At 41.7% G+C, this 27,906-nt stretch overlaps 1 protein-coding gene across 1 annotated transcript in view; it reads right to left on the bottom strand.

Annotated features, from left to right (window-relative positions):
* Positions 1 to 27,906, bottom strand: part of HSD17B12 (hydroxysteroid 17-beta dehydrogenase 12) — a gene marked incomplete in the record, with an annotated part of 1,530,252 nt that overhangs the window by 469,915 nt on the left and 1,032,431 nt on the right. Inside the window, 1 exon segment of the mRNA XM_044083399.1 lies at positions 7,710 to 7,791. Within this exon segment, the coding sequence (XP_043939334.1) occupies positions 7,710 to 7,791 (82 nt within the window).

Here is a 27,906-nt window from a genome sequence, read left to right as displayed (position 1 = left end):
CACAGTACTATAAAAACAAATACACCATAATAGATCCCCCCAGCTAGCTATAAGAGGGGAAAGTACCCAAGAAGTATACCACAGAGGGGAAGGAGGGACGGTAAACCTGACTGCAGATGCATACCTATCGGACATCTACATTTATGGTAGGTACAAAACTGTACTATGTCCTTCAAGGATGCATCTGCAGTCATCACATATGGGTAGAATACCATAGCCAATCTGGGGGTGGAGGTACTAAGTAAAGGATGGTGTAGCTAAGATACCCTGCAGGACTGCCGTAGCAAAGCCTGCTCTGGATCTGGAGTATAAAGGTAAATTGTAATGCTTGGCAAATGTATGCACGGAGCTCCATGTAGCAGCCTCTAAAATGTCCTTGGTAGCCACCCCACTTAGGAAGGCTGTGGTGGTGGCTGTGGCTCTTGTGGAATGAGGTCTAATGCTAGCTGGCACAGTTTTTCCATGAAAGGAGTAACAAAAACGAATGCAATTTCCTATCCATCTTGAAATTGTCTGTTTGGAAATTGCTTTTCCTTGTGCCCCAGCAGCATATGCTACAAACAGCTGGTCAGTCTTTCTGTAACTTTTAGTTCTGTCCAAGTAGTAGCGCAACTGTCTGTGTATGTCCAGGGTGTGCAGAAGTGTTTCCTCTTTATTTTGTGGTTGTGGGAAGAATGTAGGCAAGTGAATAGCTTGGTTCAAGGATACCCTGGAAACCACCTTTGGCATAAATGTAGGATTGGTTCTCAATGAAACTCTGTCCTGATGAAAGATAAGAAATGGCTGTACTGCCATTAGAGCTTGTAACTCAGATACTCTTCTTGCTGAGGTTACGGCCAGAAGGAAGGCAGTTTTCCAAGACAGAAACTGTAGATCTGCAGATGCTGCTGGTTCAAAGGGAGGAAGTGTTAGTTTTTCCAACACGGGTTAAGGTCCCAAGTAGGTAGAGGTGGTTTCCTTGGAGGATTGATGTTTTTGATTCCTCTTAGAAACTGTCTCAGGAGAGGATGAGAGAAGACAGGTGGATTAACATTGTATTCTGCTGAAATTGCTGAGGCATGTATCTTAATGGAAGAGTAAGACAGGCCGCTGTGGAACAATTCTGCCAAACATTCCAGTATATGTGCCATGTTCATCACTGTCACATCTAGGCCCTTTGTTGTGTTCCAAGTGTGAAATCTTTTCCATTTTGCTGAATATGCCTTCCTTGTGGAAGGCCGTCGAGCTTCCATAATAATATCCTTCACTCTCTGGGATAGCTTATCCAGAGGAGGAGTCATGGTATTTTCCAGGCAGTTAGCTGCAAGGTTTTCAGGTTGGAATGCAGAGTCTTGAAATTGTGCTGCGTCAGTAGAAGTGGCCATAGGGGGAGAGGCCACGGTTTCATCTGTGACATGCTCTTTAACAGTGGGTACCAGTGCTGTCTTGGCCAGTTTGGAGCTATCAGAATCACTCTGGGCTGCTCTGTCCTGATCTTCAGTAAGACCTTGGTCATTAATGGGAGAGGTGGAAAAGCATACACTGTTAGAGCTTTCCAGCTGAAAGAGAGAGCGTCCACACTTTCCATGCTTGTGGGTGGTATGTCCTTGAGCAGAATTTCTTCAGTTGATGATTGTGGGGGGAGGCGAACAGATCTATTTCCGGCCTTCCCCATGATTGTGTTATGAGTAAAAAGATGTCTGGGTGCAGCATCCATTCGTGTGCATCCATGATATTTCTGCTTAAGCTGTCTGCCAGTATATTGTCTTTCCCTGGCACGAAGTGGGACTGCAGCTGTATATTGAGTTTCAAGGAAAGTTCCCATAGATTCATTGCCAGTCTGCAAAGAGGGTAGGAATGGGTGCCTCCTTGCTTGTTTATGTACCACATAACTGTGGTGTTGTCTGTCCTTATGAGTAGGTGGCCTTGATGAAGAAAAGTTTGAAGGCCTCGATTGCGTGCATCACTGCCAGCATTTCCTTTTGGTTTATGTGCATGCAGCTCTTTGTGACCATAGCCCTTGGATACATCTGCCCTCCATGTGTGCTCCCCAACCTTGGTCTGAAGCGTCCGTAGTGATGGTTTGGTTGGCTCTTGGCTTGCTGAAGGGCAACCCGCTGTTCGACTGGCAGGCTTGAGCCCACCACAGAAATTCCTTTTGGAGGCATGGAATGAGTGGGATCAAAGTTTCTAAGCTGTGACTGTGCTGAGTCCATAAACTCCTTAGGTACTGTTGTAATTTTCTCATATGCAGCCTTGCTTGTGGAATCAGAAGAATGCAAGATGCCATGTAACCCAGGGCCTGCAGGATTTTCCTTGCAGGTCAGCTGAGTTTGTCTTGTCAGATTCTTGAAGTAATCTGGTAGTTGTTTTTGTTTTTCTTCTGTGAGAAAGGCCATTCGGGTGGTTGCGTCTAGATCCGCACCCAGAAAAGTTATTCTTTGGGATGGAACAAGTCTTGATTTGTGGATGTTGACTGTATATCCCAAGGCCTGCAGTAGGTGGATGGCATAATCCAAATCCTTTAACAAAGTTTGCTTGCTGTCCACTTGTATAAGGCAGTCGTCCAGATATGGGTACATTTGAATCCCCTGAAGTCTGCAGTGTGCAATTACTTTTCGTGAATACTCTGGGCGCAGTAGATAAGCCAAAGGGCAATGCTGAGAATTGATAATGCTCTGACCCTGCAAGAAATCTGAGGTGTCTTCTGCAACTTTGTCTGATAGGGACATGCAGGTATGCCTCCTTGAGGTCTAGAGTCACCAGCCAAGACCCCTTGCCCAGCATGGGAAGGAGTTGCTGTAGAGTCAGCATTTTGAATTTTGGCACAATGAGGTAAGTATTCAGTGCAGACAAGTCGAGAATAGGCCTCCATTGATTTTCTTTTCTTGGAACAAGGAATAATCTGGAGTAAAATCCTTGGCCTTGTTCTGAAAGAGGTACCTTTTCTATAGCTTTCATTTGTATTAAGTTGGAAATTTGTTTCAAAGCCTCTGCCCTCTGATTTGGTGGCAGGTCTGGCATGCCTTTTCTTTTTGGCAATGTGTGGAAATGGAACCTGTATCCTTTGTCTATTATTTGCAGTGTCCATGAGTCCCTTGTAATACTGTGCCAATTTTTTGAAAATAAAGAAAGCTTTCCGCCCAAAGGTGCTTCTAATTGAGCCCTGGTCGGAGTCAAAACAAAGTCATTGAGTCTGTCCTGGTGTAGCAGTTGTAGTTCCTGCACTACCTCTCTGGTTGGGAGGCTGCCATTGACGGCCTCTGTAGGAGCCTCTAGCTTGCCCTCTACCTCTGGCACGCCTATTCCTGCCTCTCTGAGATCTGTCTGAGTCCGGAAAGGACCAATTCTTAGTAGGCCAATTTCTGCTGAATCTCGGTGGTTGGACTTGTAGAAAGTCTTTGACTGTTTGCACAGATTTTGTCTTTTCTTCAAATTTCTTTAAGACCTCTTGAGCCGTGGAACCAAATAATTTTTGCTTTTCCATAGGAGCATCCAAAAGCTTAGCTTTAACATGGTCTGGCAGAGATTGTTCCTTCAGCCAGGCATGCCTACGTATGACTGCACCAGTCATAGCTGACCTACATGAAGCTTCTAATGCATCATAACCACACTGCAAGAAATGGTTACTAACCTGCTGGGAGTTATGTACCAGATCCTGAAGAGATTTGCGATCAAGGGGTTCAGAAGAAGACAGTTTCTTATGCAATTCATCTAACAAATACTCTTGGTACTGTATCATATGAAATTGACAATTTAATGCCCTCATGGTAAGAGTTGCAGAAGTATACACTTTCTTACCCCATCTCTCTAAAGCTCTGGACTCCCTTTCAGAGGGAAGAGGATTTCTAGCAGTGGCAGCTGCAACCCCTTTTGGGCCTTGGGAAATAGTTTCTGGATCAGCAGAGTGGGCCTTGTACAGGTGTAGATGTGAGTCCGGGACCCTGTAGTACCTATCAGGTTTGGCAGGAGCCGGAGGGAGAGAGTCAGGGGCTGTACTAGCATCAGAGTACACATCATCAATGACATTCAAAACAGGAGGTATAGCTAAAGGCCTACGCTGAGGTAAATGTAAAAAGGTCCTTAATCTCTTTCTAGAATCAGAGAATTCCTGACCCTGCCATTGAAAATGTTCTCTCATAGAGTGTAATGTCTCTCCAAAGGAAAACTCGTAGGCCGAATAAGCCTCCTCCTGGTGGTCTGACAGAGTAGAGCCATCAGTGGACTCATCTGAGGAGTGGGGGTCAGAGGGCTCAACCCTGGGCCTTTTGTCTGGGGGTGGTTGAGAGTCCCTGTCCGGAAGAGGTTGAGAACCTCTAATTAAGGAGATAAGATCCTCTGCTAAACTAAGAATCTGTGAGCCAGTAGAAGGTCTCTGAGAGGTAACCTTGGGAGGCAAAGCTTTAGTAAGTTTAGCAGCTTTAGCCCTAGAGAAGGCCTTAATGGACATGGATGCAGGAGGTCTGGCTGCACCACGTGCAGGAGTAGACTTATCTAAAGGAATGGTGTCGGAAGGTTCCTGGACACCAGTTTCAGAAGGTAATTCAATAACCGGCTTGGCCGGGGCCTCCGGGGCCGAGGTAGTCGGTTGTGCGGTTTCGGTAATCGGAAGTACCAAGGACTCTGTTTCAGCCGAGACCGAGACACTCACGGTAGGCCTGACCGTGGTTTCAGCCGAAACCGCGGCCCGCGTGTGTCGGTCCTTGTCCTTCCGTTTCTTAACTAAATGCAAAGTCGGAGTTTCCGACGGCATCTTGTAAGCAAAACTAGCCCCAAAGAATTCCTCTGCAAACTCCGACCGACGTCTAAGAGTTTGTCGGTTGAAGGAAGCACAGGCTGAACAGGCCGAGACGTCGTGGTCTGGGCCTAGGCAGGGGAGGCAGTAAGAGTGGAAATCCTTATGAGGTATTTGTTTCCCACAAGTTAAACAATTATTAACTTTATCTGACATCGGCTGAGGCAAGAAAGAGTCCCCAACGGGGTACTTAGCTTTTTCGAAGTCTTCGGTAGCTGAATCACAGGAGCTGGCCGACCGGCACTTGCGAACTGCTTCTGCTTTGGGCACCATGCGGCAAGAAAGACTGAGGAAAATGGCGTCGGCTGATGCTTTTATACCCCAGACGCTCTGACGTTGGGGAAAGTGCGACATCAGCCGAGGCCAGACCCAGACTTTGGAATCCGGCTGACCGAAGGGCTGCCTGAGGCAGGACAACCCATATGTGATGACTGCAGATGCATCCTTGAAGGACATCAGTACAACTCACAACTGTAAGTTTTGTTTGGATTACCTTCTCCATGATCTTTGTTGCAGCATCCAGCTGACGCAGTAAATAACTTTAGAGCATCACAGCAGTGCTCCCAGTTTATAACCTTTTTTACCCTATACTCTGTTTACCATTGTGCTTGCCAACTATTAAGCCTCATTTAATCGGATTTGAAGATGTTCATTCTTTCGCACTGGGAACCTCTGAGCATAGTGGTGGCAGCCATTTGGACAGGCTGTCATCCAGGCAGCCATGAGAGTTTTTTCTGCCTCTGCCAACATCCTGGCAATGAAACTGCATCTGTACAAGCCCTCGCCTTCCTTTGGGGGGGTATATGACCCACATCACAATGGCAGCTACTATGACTTCCTCATATAAATGTATGCTCCCATGCACCCACGGTGAAGGTTACAACATATACAGCTTGTTACTGTAACAGTCACTCAAGGGCCATCTTTTGCATCCCCTAAAAGACTGTGGTACTGGACAACAGTCCATCCCCTCCTACACTAAGGATGGGCACTTCTCCTCTTCCCAAACCAGCTCCAACAGAAACCCAAGCCATTAATTGAGCATGGACAACCTGGGTCACTCTCAGAGCTTCTGCCTCTATGCCAATACATCTGTCCTACTTTGTAACATGTGTGCTTTCACACAAATATATGTAATGGGATCTCACATCTCCTGAATGTCCCAGTCTAATAGTATTCACAAAAATGCTGACTCACCTTGCAGACTCCACCAAAACCCATGACTATAATTTGGGGATTCAAAGGTTCACAACTGCAGAAGGCTCAAACAAGGGGGGTAGAAAAGTACAGGAGGCTGCTCTCAGCTTTGCAAAAACAGTTTTCTAAATGGCTTTTCCAACTTAGGATGACAAGACATGCACCATCACAATGACTTTCCCTCAAGCCATCTGAAATGATATGCAACAATACCAGTAAAATGCTTGCCTCTAGCCTTAGGAAAGCATGCATATTCATACAACTTGGCACAGAAAAGGTCCTTCTCCAGCAACTGCCAGAAGTCCACAGTCTGCAGTGCTGACTCCAATCACCCAATTCAGCAAAAGAAATCACTTGTGGGACATTCAGTCTGGTTAGTCTTTCTGTGACTCAAACCAGGGTCCTTCGTGTTACAAATTACTGTTAATGTTAGTTTTGACTAGACAGAAATTAACGTAGTAAAATTTGCCAGAGATAACTAATTTAAAAGCATGATTTATGAAAATGCAAATGAAAGGAAGCAATCGGCAACTCAGGTGGCAAGATCAATGATTCACCAAGTATTATTTCAAGATTTGAAAATAAAAAAAAAAGCTGAAATCATAAACCATTTCCAGTGCAAACCATAAAACAACTCAAAGTCAGAAGGGATGTACCCTTCAGTGAATCAGATTCATTTCTACAGCGCAATCTTTAAATATATTAACTCAAGTTTGCACATACTTGGGTTAAACAGGAAAGTTAGTTAAAAATTACTTTTTCTCTTTACTTTGAATCACTTAACCTCAGAATCAGCATGCACAGCATATCTGACGAACAAAGAACAAATGAAATCACTAGTTTTGCCATTACTTGACAAGTCCAACCATTTCCCAAAACATGGACAATAAATCACATCTCAGCTAATCAAACTATAAATCCTAGGGTTCCCTATTGAGGCACTGTGTGTGCTAACTTTAAATCAAAAGTTGCTTTATGATTGATATAATCTGTGTACCCACTACAATCTAGAGTGAGGATTATTACTTAAGGGTGGGGATTACACAGAAATGCTAACAGATTAATACAAATTTAACTTGCCATCTCTTAATCACAGATCTTTAAAATTATTTTCTGTTCATTTTACCGCTCCATTCCTACTGACCAGTTGGACATGATTTTCCATTTAAAGACAACAACCAATCACTATACAGCTATCACACAGGCAGCCATTACATTTTTTTGGCTTATTCCCTCAATTCCCTTACCCATACAGTGACACACTTAGTGAAGCATGCAATGGGAGCTGGGTGATGAAGGTGAAATATCCATAAAACAGGACTACTATCTACTGTAAGGAGATCCTCCCCATTAGGTCTGTAATCTCTAGAGAGGATTCAATGACTGTTTTGTGTCCCCAGACAGACATCCCCCCAAACTCACACACACTCTCCAAGGAAAGGCCTCAAGCAATGCCTCATTATTCTTTTCCCTCATGAGATGGCTCCTCCAGTGCTCAGGCTGCCCGTATCATATGTAGGACTCCATGATGATAATTCACATGACTGTGTTACAGCAACATAATTAGGATTCCATACTGCTATACCACAGAGCCACAAAAAAAAAGTCGTTAAAGTGTCTACAATATGCAGTCTCGACTAAGTATGTGCTGTCTTGTTCAATTTACACCAGCTCAGTACAGCATTAAAATAAAATTCAATTAATTAAAATAGATAAATAAATATAGTTCAAGGCTTACCTTAGTTGCGGAGTAGATGGTTAGCAATGGAACAGGGTACATTCCACTACCTGAGGATATGTTTATGATAATTCCTTTGGACCTGGAAAATGAATAAATTAATAAGCTAGCAGACAATTGAGTGCTAATATCTTAGCATGGATTAGATTATACAAACCTCACTGTTAAAGAGTCTATACCTTATATCAGCATGACAGCTGTGAGAGCTACCTATCAGTACAAAAACTTGGACATCAATACATTTTTCCCTAAGTACTTTTCCCCCTGTCTTCTGCTAGCCATCAGCTCCCCTTCAGACTTTTCTCAGTGACTCAGGCATTGGAAGGGGTTATAATCAGGCAGCAATCAGTGGGATGCTTGGCAGGCCTAACTCCAAATACCAAAGCCAGCCTGACATTTGCACTCCACAAACAAGCCATAGACAAATTTGCTTAATCCCAGCTACAGCACATGAGCACTTTGCTTGGTGAATCTGCATGCCCTTGGCTATTTGCTGTGCCGGCTAGGGCAATCGTTTTCCATTGGATGCCAGCAGTGCAGTGGACTAAGCTGCCTCAGTCTCCTGAGGATGGAAGAGCTAGCATCTTCCAGCTCCCAAGTCACTAATTAATCTCTAGTCATCTGGGCTGCAGTTGGGGCTTTATCCGTCTGTACCCCTGTGCTGATTCATCAGTAGCTATTTTACTACACAACGTTTACATCCCTAAGCTTATGAAATCATAAGCAAGTACAGCCTGCAAGAAACGTACTTCTACACCTAGAAAGACAATGAAGACATGCACCTAACTCATGTTCTAAGATAAAAGGGCAACTATATTTTATGTTCAGGCCTGCATTAACCCTGCTTCTTAGCCTGTATGACACACCCACAGGATTAGAAGGCCATATACAATCCATAGCTCTTCTCTCAAACTCCATCCAAAGCCCATCCGTGAATGAATCAATCTTAGGAATCTTGTCAAAAATAAAATCCATAAGCCATCCTAGCCATTTAAAACAAGTAACCATTACAAATATGTTTTGCTTACAGTGATTTCTTTTACTTGGGGTAACACTTGGTTACGGTAAAGTAAGTGTAACGATAGAACTTTAGAGCAAGATGATAGCAGAGGGCTAGATGTTTGTGTGTACTAACTTTTGTACCCCCCCCATTTTCCAGTAGTCAGTGACAGCTTAGACATAAGAGTCGATTTGGATCTGTTAAATTGGAAGTCACTGATGGAACAAAAAGAAAAACTAAATTTAAAAGTCATTTGGAGCGCAGTGTATATAGAAGATGAACTAGGACTCCTTAAATCCAGAAGATTGTTGGCAAACAGTGAGATGCTTAATGCAAGGATAGAGGAAGGAAGACCATTTATGCAGGGTGAAAAGAGTATGCATCACAGCATAGATCATGAGGGAAGTACAGTTGTGTAAAAATCTTACAACAGTAGATGTCCTTCTCTTCACTGTTGCAGTATTCTTGACCTAAGCGATGATCTGCCAAGGACAACCCAATGTCCGGCCAGTACACTAAAGCCTTTAGTACTTACAGACGTTGTAAGTCACAAGTATGCTCCTTGAGCAAGGCATAGGGCATAAAGGTGATATACAGATGCACATACTCAGAACTGGAGAAGCCCCAGGAGGAACAGAATGTCCCTAGGAACAAGGAAAAGCATGTGCATCCAAAAGAAGAAAAAGGAGAACAGCCCCTCTGCCAGGAGGGCAAAAAAAAGAATAAGACAAGAGCAGAAGGGGCAGGAAAGAGGAAGAGAATATTTCAGACCTGAAGTGAAGGCATACAGAAACATCCAATTCCAATGAAAAGACAGGGCATCCACTTTCCAAGCCAGAGGACTTGGGACTGTTGAGCAGAATAGAGGAAGTTGTCTGTTCAGTGAGGAGGCAAAAAGATCTACCTGAGAAATATCCCACTAATGGACAATGTCCAGGAACACATCTCAGTGAAGCATCCATTTGTGATCTTGTGTGCTGGACCTGCTCAAAGAATCTGCAACTAGACTGTGCTTCAAGGGAATGGTAAACAGTCTGAAGAGTCACTTGATAGTGGACAGCTAGATCCCCGACCTGAACAGCTAGTCGGCAAAGCAGACAGGACCTTGCAACCCCCTTGTCTGGTGACATACCACATCACTGTGTTTTTTGTCTTTGAAAATTTTGAGGGGCATGGGATGAAAGAGGGAATGAACTTAACGTTCTATAACAGTAGATTTTCGAATGATCACTACTGCAGTAGCCGCTCCCCTCCCTCCATCCCCCATGTTTTGTGGTGTGAATATTTTTTTTTTTTGTTCTTAGCATTGTACTTTCAGTGCTCAGCCTCTGTTGGCATGAATGCTGTGAAGGGATTGGCACCCAAATCGGTCATCTCAGCTCAGGTTAAATGACGTCTTGGGTGCATGAAAGGTGCCTTGAAGCTTTGGAAGATGGCTGGCTGTTGTATGCTATGCAGGATATAACCCATACAGCTAGGGCTACTGCAACAGTGATCAATATGATCAACATCTGTGCTACCACCACAGTTTACATTAGAGATGACAGAGTAATGATAGCAATTTTAGATAAAATATGAAAAAGCTGGGTACATTTACTGTAATAAGCTGACTAGTAAATTTGCAGTATGTAGAAGTGTACAGCGAATTTGAAAGATGCACTTTAAATGCATTTTCTTACGGAATATTGAAATAATCATACATCAGTTGGTTAGATAACAAGGTCTTCGATGCCAAACAATGTTGCATATATCGATATTGCCTGACAGCACCAAAACACACAAGTTAATTTCTCACCTGAAGGAAGGTCTTAAGAATAGACCGCAAGATCCATTTGAGGCTAACCTGTAATCTGCCTTGTGAAAGTACCTATTTATAGGGCTGAAAACTGGGCCTGGGAAAGCCTTTCAGCCTTGGACTTGGTGTTTTTCAACAGATGGCCTGTACCTTTGGAGGTGCTGTATGGGACTGATCATTGTTGGTGAAAACTAACTGATAAACTACAGTCTTTGTTTTGTTTCACACTGGTAGCCAAAAGGACAGCTATTCTGCTTTAGTAGATTATGTGGAATTACTGACTACATCAGTGTTTTTACATATGTCCTGCCTCCAGCACCCCTTGAACTTTTACCACTGGAGTGTGCACAGGCTGTTGAGCACAGACTTGTTAATTTTCAGTTAATCCTAGTACCTTTGCTGCCAAGGGTAACTATTGTACAGCGTGGTTTTCTTGTTAAAAGAATCATGGAAGACATATTACAAAAATCTGTGGAACCACAGGTGAGAACTGCCAACACTAAGACAGTACTGACTAGGAGTACTGCCATCACTAAGACAGTACTAACTATGAACAAACTAGCCATAAAGGACAACCTGCAATTGTACTTGGTGGAATTTTAATGCTATGCCTCAACAAAGTATAGTTGTGTACCTACCATAAATGTAGATGTTAAAGTGTATTCACTATTGCAGTCATTACACTTGGGTTATCCTGCTGGCAGGCTACCCGCAGTCAGCCCGAGTTCCAAAGTCTAGGTCCAGTGTCGGTTGCTGTCGCCTCTTCCCTGACGTCAGTGTGCCAGGGGTATAAATGATGCAACCAACGCCATTTTCTTCAGTTTTTCTTGCCCCAGATGTCAGGTGCCCCCAGATAGGAAGGCTGAAAAGAATAAATTATGCCAAAAAGCATGCATGTACTAATATAAACATATCCTTTATCTACAAGCATATACACCATATAGGTTGTATAGAGTTGAGAAGTACAGAGAAGTCCCAGCAAAGACAAAAGGGGGATGGTGGGAGGGTAACCTGGACTGCAACAGTAAATACACTCTAACACCTACATTTATGATAGGTACACAACTGTACTATGTTCACCGTGTTTCACTGTTGCAGTCATTACACTTGGGTTGAATCCCAAAGCTGAGGGTGGGTGGCTGGGTCTAAATTGGATTTGGAGAGGCAACCAGGCCCTGCAGAATTGCAGTGGCAAAGCCTGCTCTGGATTTAGAGTAGAGAGGTAAGTGATAGTGTTTGGTGAAAGTGTGCACTGAACTCCAGGTTGCAGCTTCTAAAATATCTTTGGTTGGTACTCCTCTGAGAAAGGCTGCTGAAGTGGCTGCTGCTCTGGTAAAATGTGGCCTAATACCCTTAGGCACTGATTTGCCATGTTGTGCATAACAGAAGTGAATGCAGTGTCCTATCCATTTTGAAATTGTCTGCTTTGTGATAGGCTTTCCTTGTGATCCTGCAGCATAGGCTACAAACAGTTGCTCAGTTTTTCTGAAAGCTTTTGTTTTGTCCAAGTAGAATCGTAGCTGTCTGGGTATATCCAAAGCATGCAGAAGTCTCTCCCCTCTATTCTGGGGGTTTGGGTAGAAAGTTGGTAAATGAATGGTTTGGTTCAGAGCCATATTGGAAACCACTTTTGGCATGAATGTTGGGTTTGTCCTAAGAGAAACCCTGTCCTGGTGAAAAATGATGAAAGGTTCCACAGCCATTAATGCCTGTAACTCTGAGACTCTTCTTGCTGAAGTTATTGCTAGGAGCCGAGCAGTTTTCCATGATAAGAATTTTATATCAGCTGTGCTGGCTGGCTGAAAAGGAGGCAGTGTGAGCTTTTCTAAAACAAAATTGAGATCCCAAGTTGGTACTGGTGCTCTCCTTGGGGGTCTTATGTTTTTTGCCCCTCTGAGGTACTGTCTTAGAAGAGGATGTGAAAAAATAGGATGTTCCGTATTGTAATGAGCTGAAATGGCAGAGGCATGGATTTTAATTGATGAAAAAGATGGGCCTTTGTCCAGCATCTCAGTTAGGTATTGAAAAATCTGAGGTATATTTGGAACAAGTGGTTTGAGCCCTTGTGCCTGGTTCCAAGCACAGAATCTCTTCCATTTTTCCTGCATAATATTTCCTAGTGCTGGGCCTCCTGGCTTCTAAACTGACATCCATAACAGCTTTAGAGAGAGGTGCAGTCTGAGTGGCTACATTATCTGCCATGCTGCCAGATTTAAGGTTCTGAGTTGACTGTGCAGAATCTGATTGTTTTGTTGAGTCAGAAGATGAGGAATTTGAGGTAAAGGCCAGGCTGGGCCTTGAGACAAGCTCTTTAGGATTGGGTACCAGTGCTGGTGTGGCCAGTCTGGGGCAATCAGGATCATTTTTGGTCTTTCTTGTCTGACTTTTAGGAGCACCTTGGTAAGAAGAGGCATTGGAGGGAAGGCATAAACTGTCAGGGTTTTACAGCTGAATGATAGAGCATCCACTTTCCATGCTTGAAAGTGATAAGTTCTTGTGCAGAATTTCTGTAGTTGGCAATTGTGAGGGGAGGCAAATGATCTACGTCTGGGTGTCCCCATTTCCTTGTTATCATGCTGAACAACTGTGGATTTAGTTTCAATTCGTGAGGATCCATGAGATTTCTGCTTAGTTCATCTGCCAGTGTATTTTTTGTTCCTGGCAGGAATTGTGCCTGCAGATGTACTTGACAGGTCAGTGCTGTGTTCCACAAAGTCATGGTTTGCCTGCATAGGGGGTAGAAAAGTGTGCCCCCTTGCTTATGTACCACATAACTGTGGTATTGTCCGTCTTCATTAGTAGTTGTCCTGGATGTAGTAGGTCCTTGAAAGCTGTCAGGGCATTCTGTACAGCTAACATCTTTTTCTGATTGATGTGAAGATGCATTTGTTCCTTGGGCCATGTGCCCTGAATACATTTTCCTGCCATATGTGCCCCCCAGGCATAATCCGATGCATCCATTGTTATTGTCTGCCTGGCTGTGGGTAAGGTGAAAGGCTGTCCCTTGTTGTGGTGACAGGCTTGGGACCACCATCGAAACTCCTGTTGTAGGCAGGGAATTAAAGTTATGATTGTCTCCAGGCTGTGGCAATGTTGAGTCCAAACACTTTTTAGATACCACTGTAGTTTCCTCATATGCAGTCTTGCATATGGAATTGGTAGAATGCAGGACGCCATGAAGTCCAGGGCCTGCAAAATTTTTCTTGCAGGGAGCTGGGTCTTTGTTGCCATCATTTGAAACTAATGAGTCAGTTGCCTTTGTTTATCTGGCGTGAGATGAGCCATTTGGGCAGTTATATTTAAGCTTGCACCCAGAAATATTATCTCTTGAGAGGGCACTAGTTTTGATTTATTTTCGTTTACTGTGTACCCTAGGCAAATTAGTAATCTTTTTACAAACGCCAGATGCTTTAGAAGAATGGCCTTGCTCTCTGCATGAATAAGGCAGTCGTCCAAGTAGGGATATATTTGAATTCCTTTTTGTCTGCAAAATGCAATTACTGGTGCCAGGCATATTGTGAAGACCCTGGGTGCAGTAGATAAGCCAAAGGGTAGTGCTGAGAAATGGTAATGCATTGAGCCTGCTATGAATCGGAGGTATCTTCTGCAAGACTTTCTGATTGGGACTAGCAGGCATGCCTCCTTTAGGTCCAAAGTAACTAGCCAAGCCTTCTTGCCCAGCATGGGTAGAAGTTGCTGTAGTGTTAACATTTTGAATTTTGGAACATCCAGGAAAGTATTTAGGACTGACAGGTCCAGTATTGGTCTCCAGGCTTTGTCCTTTCTGGGTACTAAGAAAAGTCTTGAGTAAAATCCTTGCCCTTGTTCTTGCTGTGGTACTCTTTGAATAGCTCCCATGTCCATGAGAGCAGCAATTTGTTTTTGAGCCTCTGCCCATTGGTTTTGTGGCAGGTCCGGCATACCTTTTGATTTTGGAAGCATGTGAAAGTGGAACCTGTAACCCTGAGAAACAATATTCAGTACCCATTTGTCTTGGGTGATTATGTGCCAATTTTTTGAGAAAAGTGCTAGCTTTCCCCCTAGGGGTGCTGCCAAAAGGTAAGTGCTTGGCATCTGTAGATGAAAGTCATTGGGACTGTTTCCTATAAGGTTGTGATTTGTCTTCTCCTCCTTTGGGGGCTGCAGCACCCCATTGTTTAGGCCTGTAGGAGCCTTGGGGCTGAGATCTGCCTCTTGGGAGTCTGTATCTGCCTCTTTGTAGCCTGCCTGACACCGGAAACAACCAATTTTTTGAAGGCCAGTTTCTGCTAAACCTAGGTGGTTGAACCTGTAACAAATCCTTGGCTGTCTGCATTGATTTTGCTTTATCCTCCATTTTCTTTAACACTTCTTGTGCCTTAACACCAAACAAAGTATCATGCTGTAGTGCATCATCCAATCATTTTACTTTAACATGTTCAGGTAAACGTTCTTTTAACCAAGCATGCCTTCGAATAACAGAGCATGTAACTGCGGCTGTACAAGAAGCCTCTAATCTAATGAATCAAAACCACATTGTAGAGTATGCTTTCCCACTTGTTCAGCTGCATGCAATAAATCCTGCATTTCCTTAGTGTCAGGACTTTGAGACTGAAACCATTTTCTGCTTTAACAAGGACATGAGGTACTGTTGATATTTAAGCATGTGAAACTGGCAATTTAAAGCCCTTACAGCTAAAGTAGCAGAAGTGTAAACTTTTTTCCCCCATCTAGCCAGAGCTCTGGATTCCCTATCTGAGGGGACAGGCTTTTTAGCAGTGGAAGCCTTAACCCCTTTAGGACCCTGAGAAACTGTTTCTGGATCTGCAGCAGGGTTTTTGTAAGGAAATTTATGAGAGTCAGGGACCCTGTAGTACCTGTCTGGCTTGACTGGTGCAGGGGGTAAAGAATCAGGAGACAGACTGGATTCAGAGAAAACATCAACAATATCAAGCACAGGGGGAATAGCCAGGGGCCTGTGCTGGGGCAATAAAAGAAAGTCTTTGAGCCTTTTCTTGGATTCTGAATAATCCTGGCTCTCCCAATGGAAATGCTCCCTCATGGTGTGCAGGGTTTCCCCAAAAGAATAATCCTCAGGTGGAGAGACTGAAGGTATAGACTCTTCTGCATCAGAGTCCTCACAGGGTGGGAGAGAATATCCCTGATCAGAAGAGGAATCAGAGGAAATAGAAACATGGTCAGAGGAATCATAGTCAGTGTCTTGCCTAGGCCTTTTGTCAGGAGGGGGATGGAAACCCCTGATTAAAGTAATTAGGTCTTCGGCCATTTTAAGCATTTGTTTCTTTGGCATGGATGGCTGTTCAGGAGAATGCTGTATTTGTTTCCCTGTCTTTAATGGTGTTTTTGACTTTGCCTTGGCTGCTGTAGTGGGCTTAATAGTAAGCTGTGAAGGTCCGAAAACACCCTCAGAAGCCGATGCCTGCTCAGCGGCTCTGGACCCATCTGAGGGAATAGTTTCTGTAGGCCCAATACTTTGAGTTTCCACAGGCCTCGATGTCTCCACGTGGCTGTTGGATACGGCCTGTAGCTCTGAGGTAGCGGGTGTCAGGGGCTGCGAAAGCGCCTCACTGAGAACTGGCGACTGGCCTAGAAGAGGCTTTGTCATCATATTTGGGCCTCGGATGTCTGTCCTTTTCTTTGTTTTTGCATTTTTTTTATACATTCCGGTCGTCGGTTGTTCCGACAGCATTATGTAATTAAACCTTCGGCCAAAATAATGTAAAGCAAAATCAAACCGACGTTTAATAGTGCGTTTGTTGAATCTAGCACAAAACTCACAAAACTGACTAGTAACGTCGTGGTCAGGGCCTAGGCAAGGAATACAGTAAGAGTGAAAGTCCTTATGAGGTCACGAGGTTTTCTAGTCCTCTGTATAATGTATGTGATCTTAATGTTAATACTGTACAAGAGAGTGAGCAACCCACTTTAGACCATGTCGAAGATACAGCAACAACTACATTTATTACAACATATAGTAAAGGTAGCAACATTTGCATAGACACAATTAATAAGAATTGGGAACTTTTTAAACTGTATCCCAATGTTCTTGCCAAATTAGGCACTAGACCTAAGGTTGTTTATAAGAAGGGGAAGAACATTAAATCTATCTTGGAAAGTAGTGTACCTCTTCCAGTCCACAATGCTGGAATGTGGAAGTGTTACAATTGTAACTACTGTAAACATGTGGAAGAAGCTTCTTATTTTAACTTAAATGATTTTTCTTACAAAATAAGACACAAATTGAATTGTAACTCTTCCTTTGTTATTTACTTAGCTAGGTGTACATCATGTCCTGCCTTCTACATTGGGAAGACCGAAAGAAGGCTGAGACACCATATTTATGAACATACATATGCTATGAAAAAACTTAAACTTGAGAATGCCCTAGCAAAACACATTTCAGTTTTTCATAACCATGTCTTTAAATTTATGGCTATAGATCAGGTCAATTATGGTGGCAGGGGGGGTCCTAGACCTTTAAAACTCGAGGAAGCTGAGTTACTTTGGCAAATTAGGCTTAACGCATACAGCTATCCAGGTATCAATGACTTTTGTTCTATTGTCAGTCTTTTGAAATTGAAAAGTCTTAAAAGATAATGTACATATTTATTGTATCTATTGAACTTGTTGTCTTACAATTCAATATATATTTAATGTTTTCTGTTTAGGTTTAAGTTCAGTTTTATTATTATTATTTTATTGATTTGGTTTATAGCTGAGTATGTCTCTTTAAATGTGTTTGAAGTTCAGCATTTGACGTGATAACAGGCTTTTAATTTAAACTTATAAATGGTTGGTTTTATTCTATTGAATGCCATTTCTGATGAAGTCAGGTATTAACGCTGACGAAAAAGCGCTTTCAAAGACTTGTTTTAACTTTCTGTAATAAACTTGTCGGCTGTTGCTGCACTCGTTTTTTGGTTCTCTTAGTTTATGTGCCTTCCTAGTTTCTTTCCTTATGAGGTATTTGCTTCCCACAAGAAATACAATTGCTAATTTTTACTGACATCGGTGTGGAGCAAGAAAAAGTTTCCCCAACAGGGTACTTAGCTTTATTGAAGACTTCGGTTCTGAAATTCAATTTTGAAAATCTCAGGAGTCGGCCAACCGGCACTTGCGAATTGCATTTGCTTCGGGCACCGCGCGGCAAGAAAGACTGAAGAAAATGGTGTCGGCTGCATCTTTTATACCCCTGGCGCACTGACGTCAGGGAAGAGGCGACAACAACCGACGCCAGACCTAGACTTTGGAACTCGGGCAGACTGCAGGTAGCCTGCCAGCAGGATAACCCAAGTGTAATGACTGCAACAGTGAAACACGATGAACATCTGGAACCAAGAAGGCTGAATAAAAAATCCATTCATCCCAGCTGACAAAAGTGAGAATAAAAATGTACATGGAAGGAACTGAATACATGCACTATGACACTTGAGCTTTTGGTCAAGTCTAATAAACCCCCTGAAATAAAAGCATTGGCATTTTATAATTGGACTTTTAATGTGCATATATCAGTAAGTGTATAGATGCTTGATTTAAAGCAATTTTTAAAATTTAGTTTTAAACCCGATAGCAACAGTGAGCTGAACATGCTGGAAATCTTACCAGTAGACAGGTACAAAAGAGCACTGCCTAAGTATAGCTCTCCATTGTGAAATTAATACAAATCTAGTAAAAATTAATCTGGGTAAAATTCAGTTACTGTTAAGTCATTAAACTGCATAGATGCTAGCAAATAAACACGTTGGAAAAAGAGAAAATCAACCAGAAAAGGAAAGAAAAACACTGGCTGGGTAGAACCCTGCAGGTGTTCACCAAAAAGCAGTTCAAGTTTCAGCTTTAGTACTGGAGATGGCTTCCAGTAATTTACATAAAAAATAAATAAAATGCACTCAAAGGTGATTAAAATAATTGATGCAATGAAGAAAATACAAAGTCAAACGATAAAAAGTCAGGAAAGAATATAAGTAGCTCTATATGGCTATTCAGATGAGCTGATAACACTGCAGAAATCAGAGATTGAACCCTGTAGCATAAAGCCAGCTCATTCATTATGGTTGGATGTTATCCTAAAAGCTCTAAGCAGGATTCCACTTTTCCATCCACGTTTTAATATTGTAAACTGCTTCTTGGAACTTAATGTAGCACACTCTTGCATCTGTAAATATATACATGTTTTTAACATATCCTTGTATCTGTAAATATGTTTTGTTTATTTGTGTGATTCTATTCACCTGAGCTATGCCTGCAAATTGTCCACAGAGATCAGTATGCTACCATGGTAAACACATACAAATAAATAAAAAATACATAAAATACTGGCTGAATATAAGGCATCCTAAAAAAAAAAAAAAACAGTTTTAAAAATACTCGAGTTAGAATGCAGAGCACAAAGAGAAAACCCAAGATTTTCTGCTATACCAGAGAAACTATTAATAACAGAATGCAGTAATTCTATGAAAACATAAACAGGAAACTGGACTAGCATTCCAAAGCAAGATTTATTGCGTATCCTACAACTCTGGTCAGGAAAAGCAGTGAACACCTGTATTAGTAAAGATGCAGACATGACAGCAGAAAGAGCTGTTCCAAGTAAAACTGTGGCAGAAAGGAAAGACACAGCAGTGTGTTAGTGGAAATGATTATTTACTGTACACTGAAGCAGAAGAGATTAAAGTTTATACAGACAATCACGAAATATCGAGAGTCAGGTGTGAGATTCAAGCTGCTACATTCAGCTGTCTTCAGAATATTTTTCCCTGGTGGATCAAAGACATTTTTGGATGCAGAACAGGTTAAGAAGAAAAAAAAATACCCAAATAAAGAGAGCGAGTCAGCAAGCGGAAAGGGAGTCTGCTTCTCATTCTTCTGACAATAACAAAACCATACAGAGACTCTGACCGTGAAAACATCTCCATGATTCTAAAAGAAAAGCCTTGAGCAACAGAAAAAAACACAGGAGCTGTCTAGAAGAATCACAAATACTTTGGATTTGAACTGGAGATGGAGATGATCAATAACATTGTGAAATTAGGAGACTATAAAATATCAACCCCATTACACCAGGACTAAACATTTGAAAGCTGGTTTTGAAAGATGAACTGGTTGAAAAAGATGGGAATTTTTTGACTGTGTTAAAATGGTTGGTGAACTGTACAGCATATATACCCCACTATAAACAGGTTCATAGGAAAATACTAGGCTAGCGACCCTTGCAGGTCATCTCAAGCCAAACCAGTTTCCCTCTTTGTGCTCGAAATAATCTGTCCCATTGGGTTACAGACTGGCCTTACCTGACTCATGGTCGAAAATTATATATTACCCCTAAAGAGAATAACTGGGATCATACCATAGATAACTTGAAAAGACCAATACATGGGATAGAACATTTAAGAGCTGCCAATGTACAAGGGATAGTCTTGGGATAAATGCTCTAGTATTGGTTGTGTTTGAATATGGATGGGGATGAACTTTGTTTTATGTGGATGGGAAGACTGTCCCAGAGCAGCAGCATCCTCTGAGAGAGATACCTATCCTTCCAAACCATTCTACTGATGCTGCAGAAGAGATTTAGAGCCCTAGAGAAGAATATTTTTGATGCCATTTGGCTTGCTGATGTACAGTAAATCCATCAGCAAAGAGTTGGTGAGTGCCTTGTATGCCAGACACAGGTCACCTCTTAGCACTCTGTAGGATACAGAGTATAGTGCTAGGGGTTTGTTGGACAAGTTGTTTAGGCCTTGTGCCCTTTTAATAAGGTAACTCCGTTGTTGTTCCAGTTGTTGCATGTATAAAGACAGATGCATGTCAAAGGGGGCATTATATATTCAATGACTGGCCTAATGAAGGGCTGAGTAATGGGGGACAATGACATCCCTAGAGCTAGACACAATCCCTTTGATTATAAGTTGTGCAATATAGAATGTCTTTCTTACAATAATAGGACATGTTAGCCATATGTTAGGTCACTGTGCACCTATGTTCCCAAATCCCAGTCAGCTGGGTCATCTCTTTGGGGCGTACTGTCAATGTGGTAGTTTCCTGGGGTAGATGACTTCCCAAAGGATATACATATTTTTTTTGCATTTAGGTTCTTCTATAATTTGGGGACCAGTTATTTAAGACGCATCTTTTTGCAAGAAGACCAAGTCATTTGGTGATTCAATGACTGCTCTTGGTTTGCAGCCATCTTAGTCAGCCACAGCCCTTTAGTACTGAAGCATTAATGTTTAATAGGACACTGACAGAAAGGAAGAATGATCGTAAGAAAATGAGTTACTTCTCATTACTTTTTGTATAATAACTTTATGATACAAGTTGCATTATATTGTAAACCATACATAAGGTGTAGTCAGGGTTATTTTAAATATGATGCAGTAGAGTCATATCAGTGAATGCTGTACATGCTAACATATTTAAACAAAGTAATTTTCATGAGTTGCAGTGTATCCAAGCTTTGACTGTGGCAGGATGACAGATTGGAGAAAAGCAAATTAACGTTAAACTAATGTTGGTATTTTGGGCTGCTGGGTCTGGTTGGTGGTGAGGGCAGATGTAGAAGTGTAATGATCATATTACAGGCAGAATTAAGATAACATCCCCTTATTTTACAGGAGGCAGGGGTAATCCAGAGGGCTCAAGTGAAGTCTGGTATCCCAGATGTTACCCAGAGGGGGAAAAGACTAGCAAGAAACCGAGTGTAAAGGATTAGTCCAGATAAAATCACTTTAGCTAGCAGATTCAGGAGACACTCTCTCTCTTTCTCTGATACCGTCCCTGTGGGAAGAATAAAGATACCTTGTTGAAGTTTCAAGTAGTTTAATCAGTTAAGTAGGTAGACAGACATGTGCTCTTGACAGAAGAGAGAGTCAGTCTCCTAGATCTGCTAGCCTAAAGTGATTTTATCTGGACTAATCCTCTGTACTCAGTTTCTTATTTTACATGCATAGATATCTACATTAATGGCTTTGGTTTAAGCTACATGCAATTATTTTTTAAGCAATAGGTTTGAAGATAAAGGGAAAATGAATAAATGCAAGGAAATGTTAGTGTTCTTGCATTTGACAAGTCAATCTATTTTTCCATTACAAATGCTCTCAGCAGAAGACAAGAAGTCCACAGATCCATGCAATTAATAATGAGAAGTCTGTACATCATGTACAGAGTGAAATTTACACAGATTTTTTCATGCAATTGCAAAGTCACTAACTGTTCCTCATTACCAAATTCTTGTAATTGGAGATGAACTGTCTTGCATGTGCAAGCAATTAATCATTACACCTCTGAACACTCTGCACAGTGTAAATAGCACTTAAGGTACAGTGGCAAACAGTTCAGTGAAAAATAAATGAAGTTTGAAATTGTGTGACATGTATACGATATACAAGTAGTTGTCCTCCAGCAGTCTTAATGCTTTAATTCATTTAATATATAAGTGCACAGATTAATTTAAATGTAGCCAGTGCACTTATTCTTAGAGCTAAAAGTTAATGCTTTCTTAAAGTATGGCAGTGTATTTCACATGTGGGAGAGGAATACAGAAAACATAACAATTACTATAAGAAAAAACACTGACTCAATTGTGTGCTTTAGCATGGGTAATCTTAAATTTAGAATAGGTAATGCCTGTGGGTGCAGCTGTCAGTTTTCAACAAATGCTGCTATTTGGAGGAGAACTTCATTTTCTTTTTTGATAGTGTGCATAATTTTTGTGATTGATGCAAGTTAAAGATGGGGATTCTGAATCATAGAACAAGCCAACTCCATTATCGTGAGGGATTACTGTAAACTGATCTTTGACATCTATTGTTATAAAAAACAATTGGTCAGAATATAGTTCCCCTTTTATTTTCCTTAAACATTCCCAAGAACCTTCAACACATGTTGAAATTTGTCTAGGGATCGTTTTAAGTGAAAGTCCACAAATTTCGACATTGTAAATGTTTTTGATACTTGTGCATCAACAAGACATCTAAGTGGGCGATCAGTCATGCTCTTATGAATTTTCCATATACCAAAAATGATGGGTATCCTGGGGTTAGTCCGAGTCAGGAAATGTAATTCACAGATGGTAATTTGTTTGTCCAACAGTAAGTCATTTGGTGCAATGTCAATGTGTCTGTAGGAAATATTTACCTCATTTAAAGACACTTCTTGATAATGGTCACTAAACAAAAAATAACAACATTTTGTCACCATACAACTGCTGATCCACTACCATCAATCCACCCCCCTTACCGGGTTTCATAACCCTAATCAACTTGTTGTTCACAATGTTATTTAATAGTCTAGTCTAGTTTCTCATCAAGTTCGGTATCACTCCCACCCACTTTTTAAACAGCTGTCTAATAGCATTTATGCACAATGTTTCATAGAGGTGCAAAACGGGGTAGAGGGGTGGATTAAAGGTACTCCGCTTTTTACAACTATACGGTCAAACCTTTCTGCACCTTCAAAGAAAAACTGAAAATTCAGTTTTCTTACATACAATTTAAGATCTAGCAGGGCCCTTTCAACAATGGCCTTACATTTTGGTACAAAGTTCAGGCCTTTCTGAAACAAAATAGCCCATTCTGTAGTGACAGTACATCCACTTAGATTGTAAAGTTTAAAATCTTGGTGTTCACTGAAAATTTGACAATTATTATCTTCATTAATCTCACAAACATGGAGGGAAGGGAGAGAAGGGAAGACTCTAGTAATTTCAAAAGCATCAAAAACATTTGCAATGGAGAAATTTGTGGACTTTCACTTAAAACAATCCCTAAACAAATTTCAACATGTGTTGAAGGATTCTTGGGACTGTAAGGAAAATAAAACGGGCACTATATCCTGACCAACTGATTTTTGTAACAATAGATGTCAAAGATCTATTTACAGTAATCCCTCATGATGATGGAGTAAACTTGTACTATGATTTCTTATGTCAAAATACTAACTTCGAACATCCAAGAATTCTTATGTTTAGGCTATTAATAGAGATGATTCTAGACAACAACTTTATAACTTTTGACAACCAATTGTTTAAACAAAAGACAGGCGTAGTGATGGGGGCCGCATGTGCCCCCATCTTTGCTAATACAGTTCAAACCCAGTGGGAAATTACTGAAGTCTTCCCTTCTGAGCTATTTCAATTTTGTAAATTCTATGGTCGATATCTTGATTTTTTTGAGAAGGTAGTCAGGAACAATTGGATGAATGTTGTAATTTTTTGAATTCCAGTACTTCTTTCCTAAGATTTACTATGGAGACTAATGATGAAGGGGTTCACTTCCTAGATATCTCCATTCACAAGGATAGAGCACTTAAAGGCTTCACCTCTACCTTATATAGAAAACCTATATATTCCAACATCCTGTTACATTTTGAAAGTGGTCATCCAATACATCAAAAGAGATCACTACTTAAAGGCCAATGTGCACGTCTAGCACGTATAGAAAGGGATATTTTGAGAGATATATTGGCTAAAAGAGCCTACCCATATTCCTTTATAGACCCAATTTTGCAAGAGACAAAGTGGACATGTTTTTCCCTTGTTGGGAACACTTGACCAAGGTACGATATTGACAAATGTTTCAATGGTACCTGAACCCAACGTCCCAAAATCATACAATAATGCAATGGTATTATCCTTTAACCCACAGTTTTATGTTATCAAGGACATTATTACAAAAAAATGGTCAATATTCGGAATGGACAAGGAACACGTTAAGAAAATGGGAAATATACCTGTTATTGTATACAAAAAATATCTATGTTTGATGAATTTATTAGAAAGATGGAAGGAAAGTAACACAAAAGGTGGGATGAAGAAATGTGGGCATTGCCCACAATGTCAATACATCTTCGAAGGGGAGATAGTTATTTAAGGATTTGGTAGAATCATTCGAAAACACAAATTTAACTGCTATAGTAAGACTATAATATATGTAGCTATATGTCAATGTTGTGGGCATTTTTATATTGGCAAGACCATAAATGTTTTTAAAATATGTATTTACCAACATGTATATGATATACAAAAAGGTTATATGAACAATTCTCTAGCTAAGCATATTCATGAATATCCTGGCCATTCGCTCTGGTTCTCAGCTACAGAACAGGTTGACAATTCAAGGGGTGGGCCCATTGGGCTCAACGGAAAGCTACAGGTACTGTCCTGCCCTCCTGCCCGGTCGCATCTCCTTGCTTCTAGATATCCCCCTATGCTAACTGCTCACCGCGTGGCACCCAGGTTACCAACGCTGAACTGAAGGACTCCCTCCTAGTGCGAATGCACAGACCAGCTTCCATTTAATAACTGAAATTACAAGTGTAACTCCCAAAGTGATTTAGGATAGCCCCCTATGCTAACTGCTCACCGCGTGGGCACCCAGGTTACCAACGCTGAACTGAAGGACTCCCTCCTAGTGCGAATGCACAGACCAGCTTCCATTTAATAACTGAAATTACAAGTGTAACACCCAAAGTGATTTAGGGTAAAATATACATCCTAGCTTAATTTTGTTAGTCTGGAAGCGTTCCGTTGGCAGGAATCAGACAGTACCTTCACCAAAAATCAGGCTCTGATACTATATTGCTAAGATTTACGTCCAGCAAAAACAGCAAGCATTTACTTTAAATATTTGTCTGCTGAACCTACAGCCAGTTACCTTTAAGACCCAGCAAAACTCCTTGTGGTGTATTCCCCGCTCCGCTTCGCTCGGGCTCACTCCGCGCCCCACCCTGCCCCCTTATCCCACCCGCCCCCACTACCTCTACATTTATTAGGTCGCCCAGCCCATCCCACTTGCCATCTACCAATCACAACTGTCCCTCACTCTGACACTTCTCCCTCCCACTTTTCTGACTTTCTATACTACCAAGGTTACTCTCCTAGTCCTCCCACCCACCAACCTCTCTCCATCTCCACTCTGTCACTTCCCCCTCCCACATCCTGCCCTCCCATTCTACCAAGGAAATTCTCCTAGTCCTCACACCCACTAGCCTCTCACTTTACCATGGATAAAAACTCATATTCTATCATCCCCTTCATAGTACTACTCCTTATTCCTTATCTTTTAACCAGATATGAAACTCAAGCCTTCTCAGGAGTTCACCTCCCCAGGAGTCACACCTCCTCACATTCAAACCATCCCTCCAATCTTATCTCTCCCTCTCACTACCCTGCTAATAACCCAGGCTCCACGATAGTACATCCTACCCTCTGCCACCCTAAGGGAACCACAACTAAAGCAAATCTTAAATTACTAATTAAACTCCAAAAACTACTAGACCACCTGAAAAAATGTATCACAAAAGATGGCGACATCCACCCCAACCCAGGTCCTAACACTGTCCCAGGCTCTAACTCCTCGAAATCCGCCAGAAGCTCTGCTGGCTCCCTCCTTATGTTCCACCTCAATCTAGAAGCATTAATAACAAGGTTCACAACTTACATGCTATGCTAGCTACCCATTCCCCTGACATCATGTGTCTATCGGAAACATGGCTCAAACCAAGCACTAAGGATGAAGAAATTTTCCCACCCGGGTATAATATCCTTAGGGCTGATCGGACAACTAAAAAGGGTGGGAGAATAGCTATCATGTTCAAGAATTCATTGATTATCATAAGGAATCCACTCCAACCTCCTAAAGTCTCTAACCTAGAACTGGTTGCCCTAAAGCTATGCCTAAACAGCCAAAAAAGTATCAATCTTATAGTAATTTATATACCACCAGGCAAGAACTTAGAAAACCTAGAGCAAACTCTCAGCTGGTTTGCCACCAACTACCCTCAAGAAACCATAGTACTAGGGGACTTCAACATTGACTGGTCCCTCTGCTCCGAGCACACAAATCCGAACCCCATCAACCTACATGGTTTCTCCCAAAATATTCTCTCTCTCACTAGAATTGGAAATGCTCAGCAAAAAGAGAGCATCATTGACTGGATTCTTACCAACAAGGGTACAAATAACTATACCACAGGGACCCTTCCCAATGACCTTAGTGACCACCTTATAACCTTTATCATAAAACATAAATGCCCACCTACTAACCCCCCCCCCAACCAGACTAGTTAGAAATAATAAGAAATTTGTCCCAGACCAATTTCTTGCAGAACTCAAATCTTGTAATTGGTCCATCCTAAAAACTTTATCCCTAGATGAGAGTGTGTCATACTTTAATGACACGTTCCTCAAGATACTTGACTCCCACGCCCCAAAACGACTAATCAGAACTAAGGAACGAATCGCACCTTGGCTAACAAGAGATACTAAAACCAAAATTAAACTCCGTGACCAGGCCTGGAACAAATGGAGAGCTACTAAAACTCCCCTAGATCGCACCAAGTTTCAACAGCTTAGAAACTCAACAAAAGCAGCCATTACTACAGATAAAAAACAATATTTCTGTCACCTTCAGGATAAACATCAGCATAACCCTAAGAAATTTTGGGCTGGATTTAATAACCTCCTTCATCCAGGCAAATCTACCACCCCCACCCCTGAGAAACTCATCGGGAAAGATCCAGAAGAAATAGCCAACACCTTTAACTCTTTTTTTACCGAGACCATTCAGTCCCTAGCCAGTCAGCTCACCTCTACTCCCTCATCCGTAACTTTAACTAAAGACCCTGCTCACCCCTCCTTTAACTTACAACCAACATCTACCTCCTATATTCGTACTCTTTTGAAAAAACTCAAACCAACCACCCTAGTGGCTGACCAACTCCCAGCCGAATACTTACAAATAGCGTCTGATGCCATAGCCTATCCCATATCAATCTTGATTAACAGAACCATAACTGAAGCTACCATTCCCTCAATTTGGAAAATCTCTTATATCATCCCTCTCCACAAAGGAGGGACCTCCACGGATACATCCAACTACAGACCCATAGCAATACTGTCTCCACTAGCCAAAATTATAGAACGGTGCGTTCACAAACAACTCATAAACCACCTTACCCTTAATAGTCTCTTGTCTAACACCCAGCATGGTTTTCGCCCCCATCATAGCACAACCACTGCTCTTCTCTCCTTTGTTGACTCAGTAAATAATAACCGCAATAATAAATTAATATCCTCCGCTCTCTTTCTTGACCTATCGAAAGCCTTCGACATGGTCAATCACCAGCAGCTGCTCCATACCCTGGAAACCCTACATCTTAGCAACTTAACCATAAGTTGGTTTAATGCTTACCTCTCTGGTAGAAAACAAGCTGTTCAGTGGCAAAACAGGCTATCTGACCTACTCCCCAATAATATTGGTGTTCCCCAGGGCTCTATACTCGGTCCCCTTCTCTTCTCTGTCTTTATAAATGATCTTCACTCAGTCATACTCAAAGCCACCTGCATTCAATATGCAGATGACTCCACCCTGATCTGCTCGGACGTCTCTCTCGCCAAACTCCAAGCT

Source organism: Protopterus annectens, chromosome 9.part0 (assembly GCF_019279795.1).
Source record: "Protopterus annectens isolate FY-2018-M chromosome 9.part0, PAN1.0, whole genome shotgun sequence".
NCBI classification, from domain to species: Eukaryota; Metazoa; Chordata; order Ceratodontiformes; family Protopteridae; genus Protopterus; species Protopterus annectens.
This window is presented reverse-complemented; position numbering and strand designations above follow the sequence as displayed.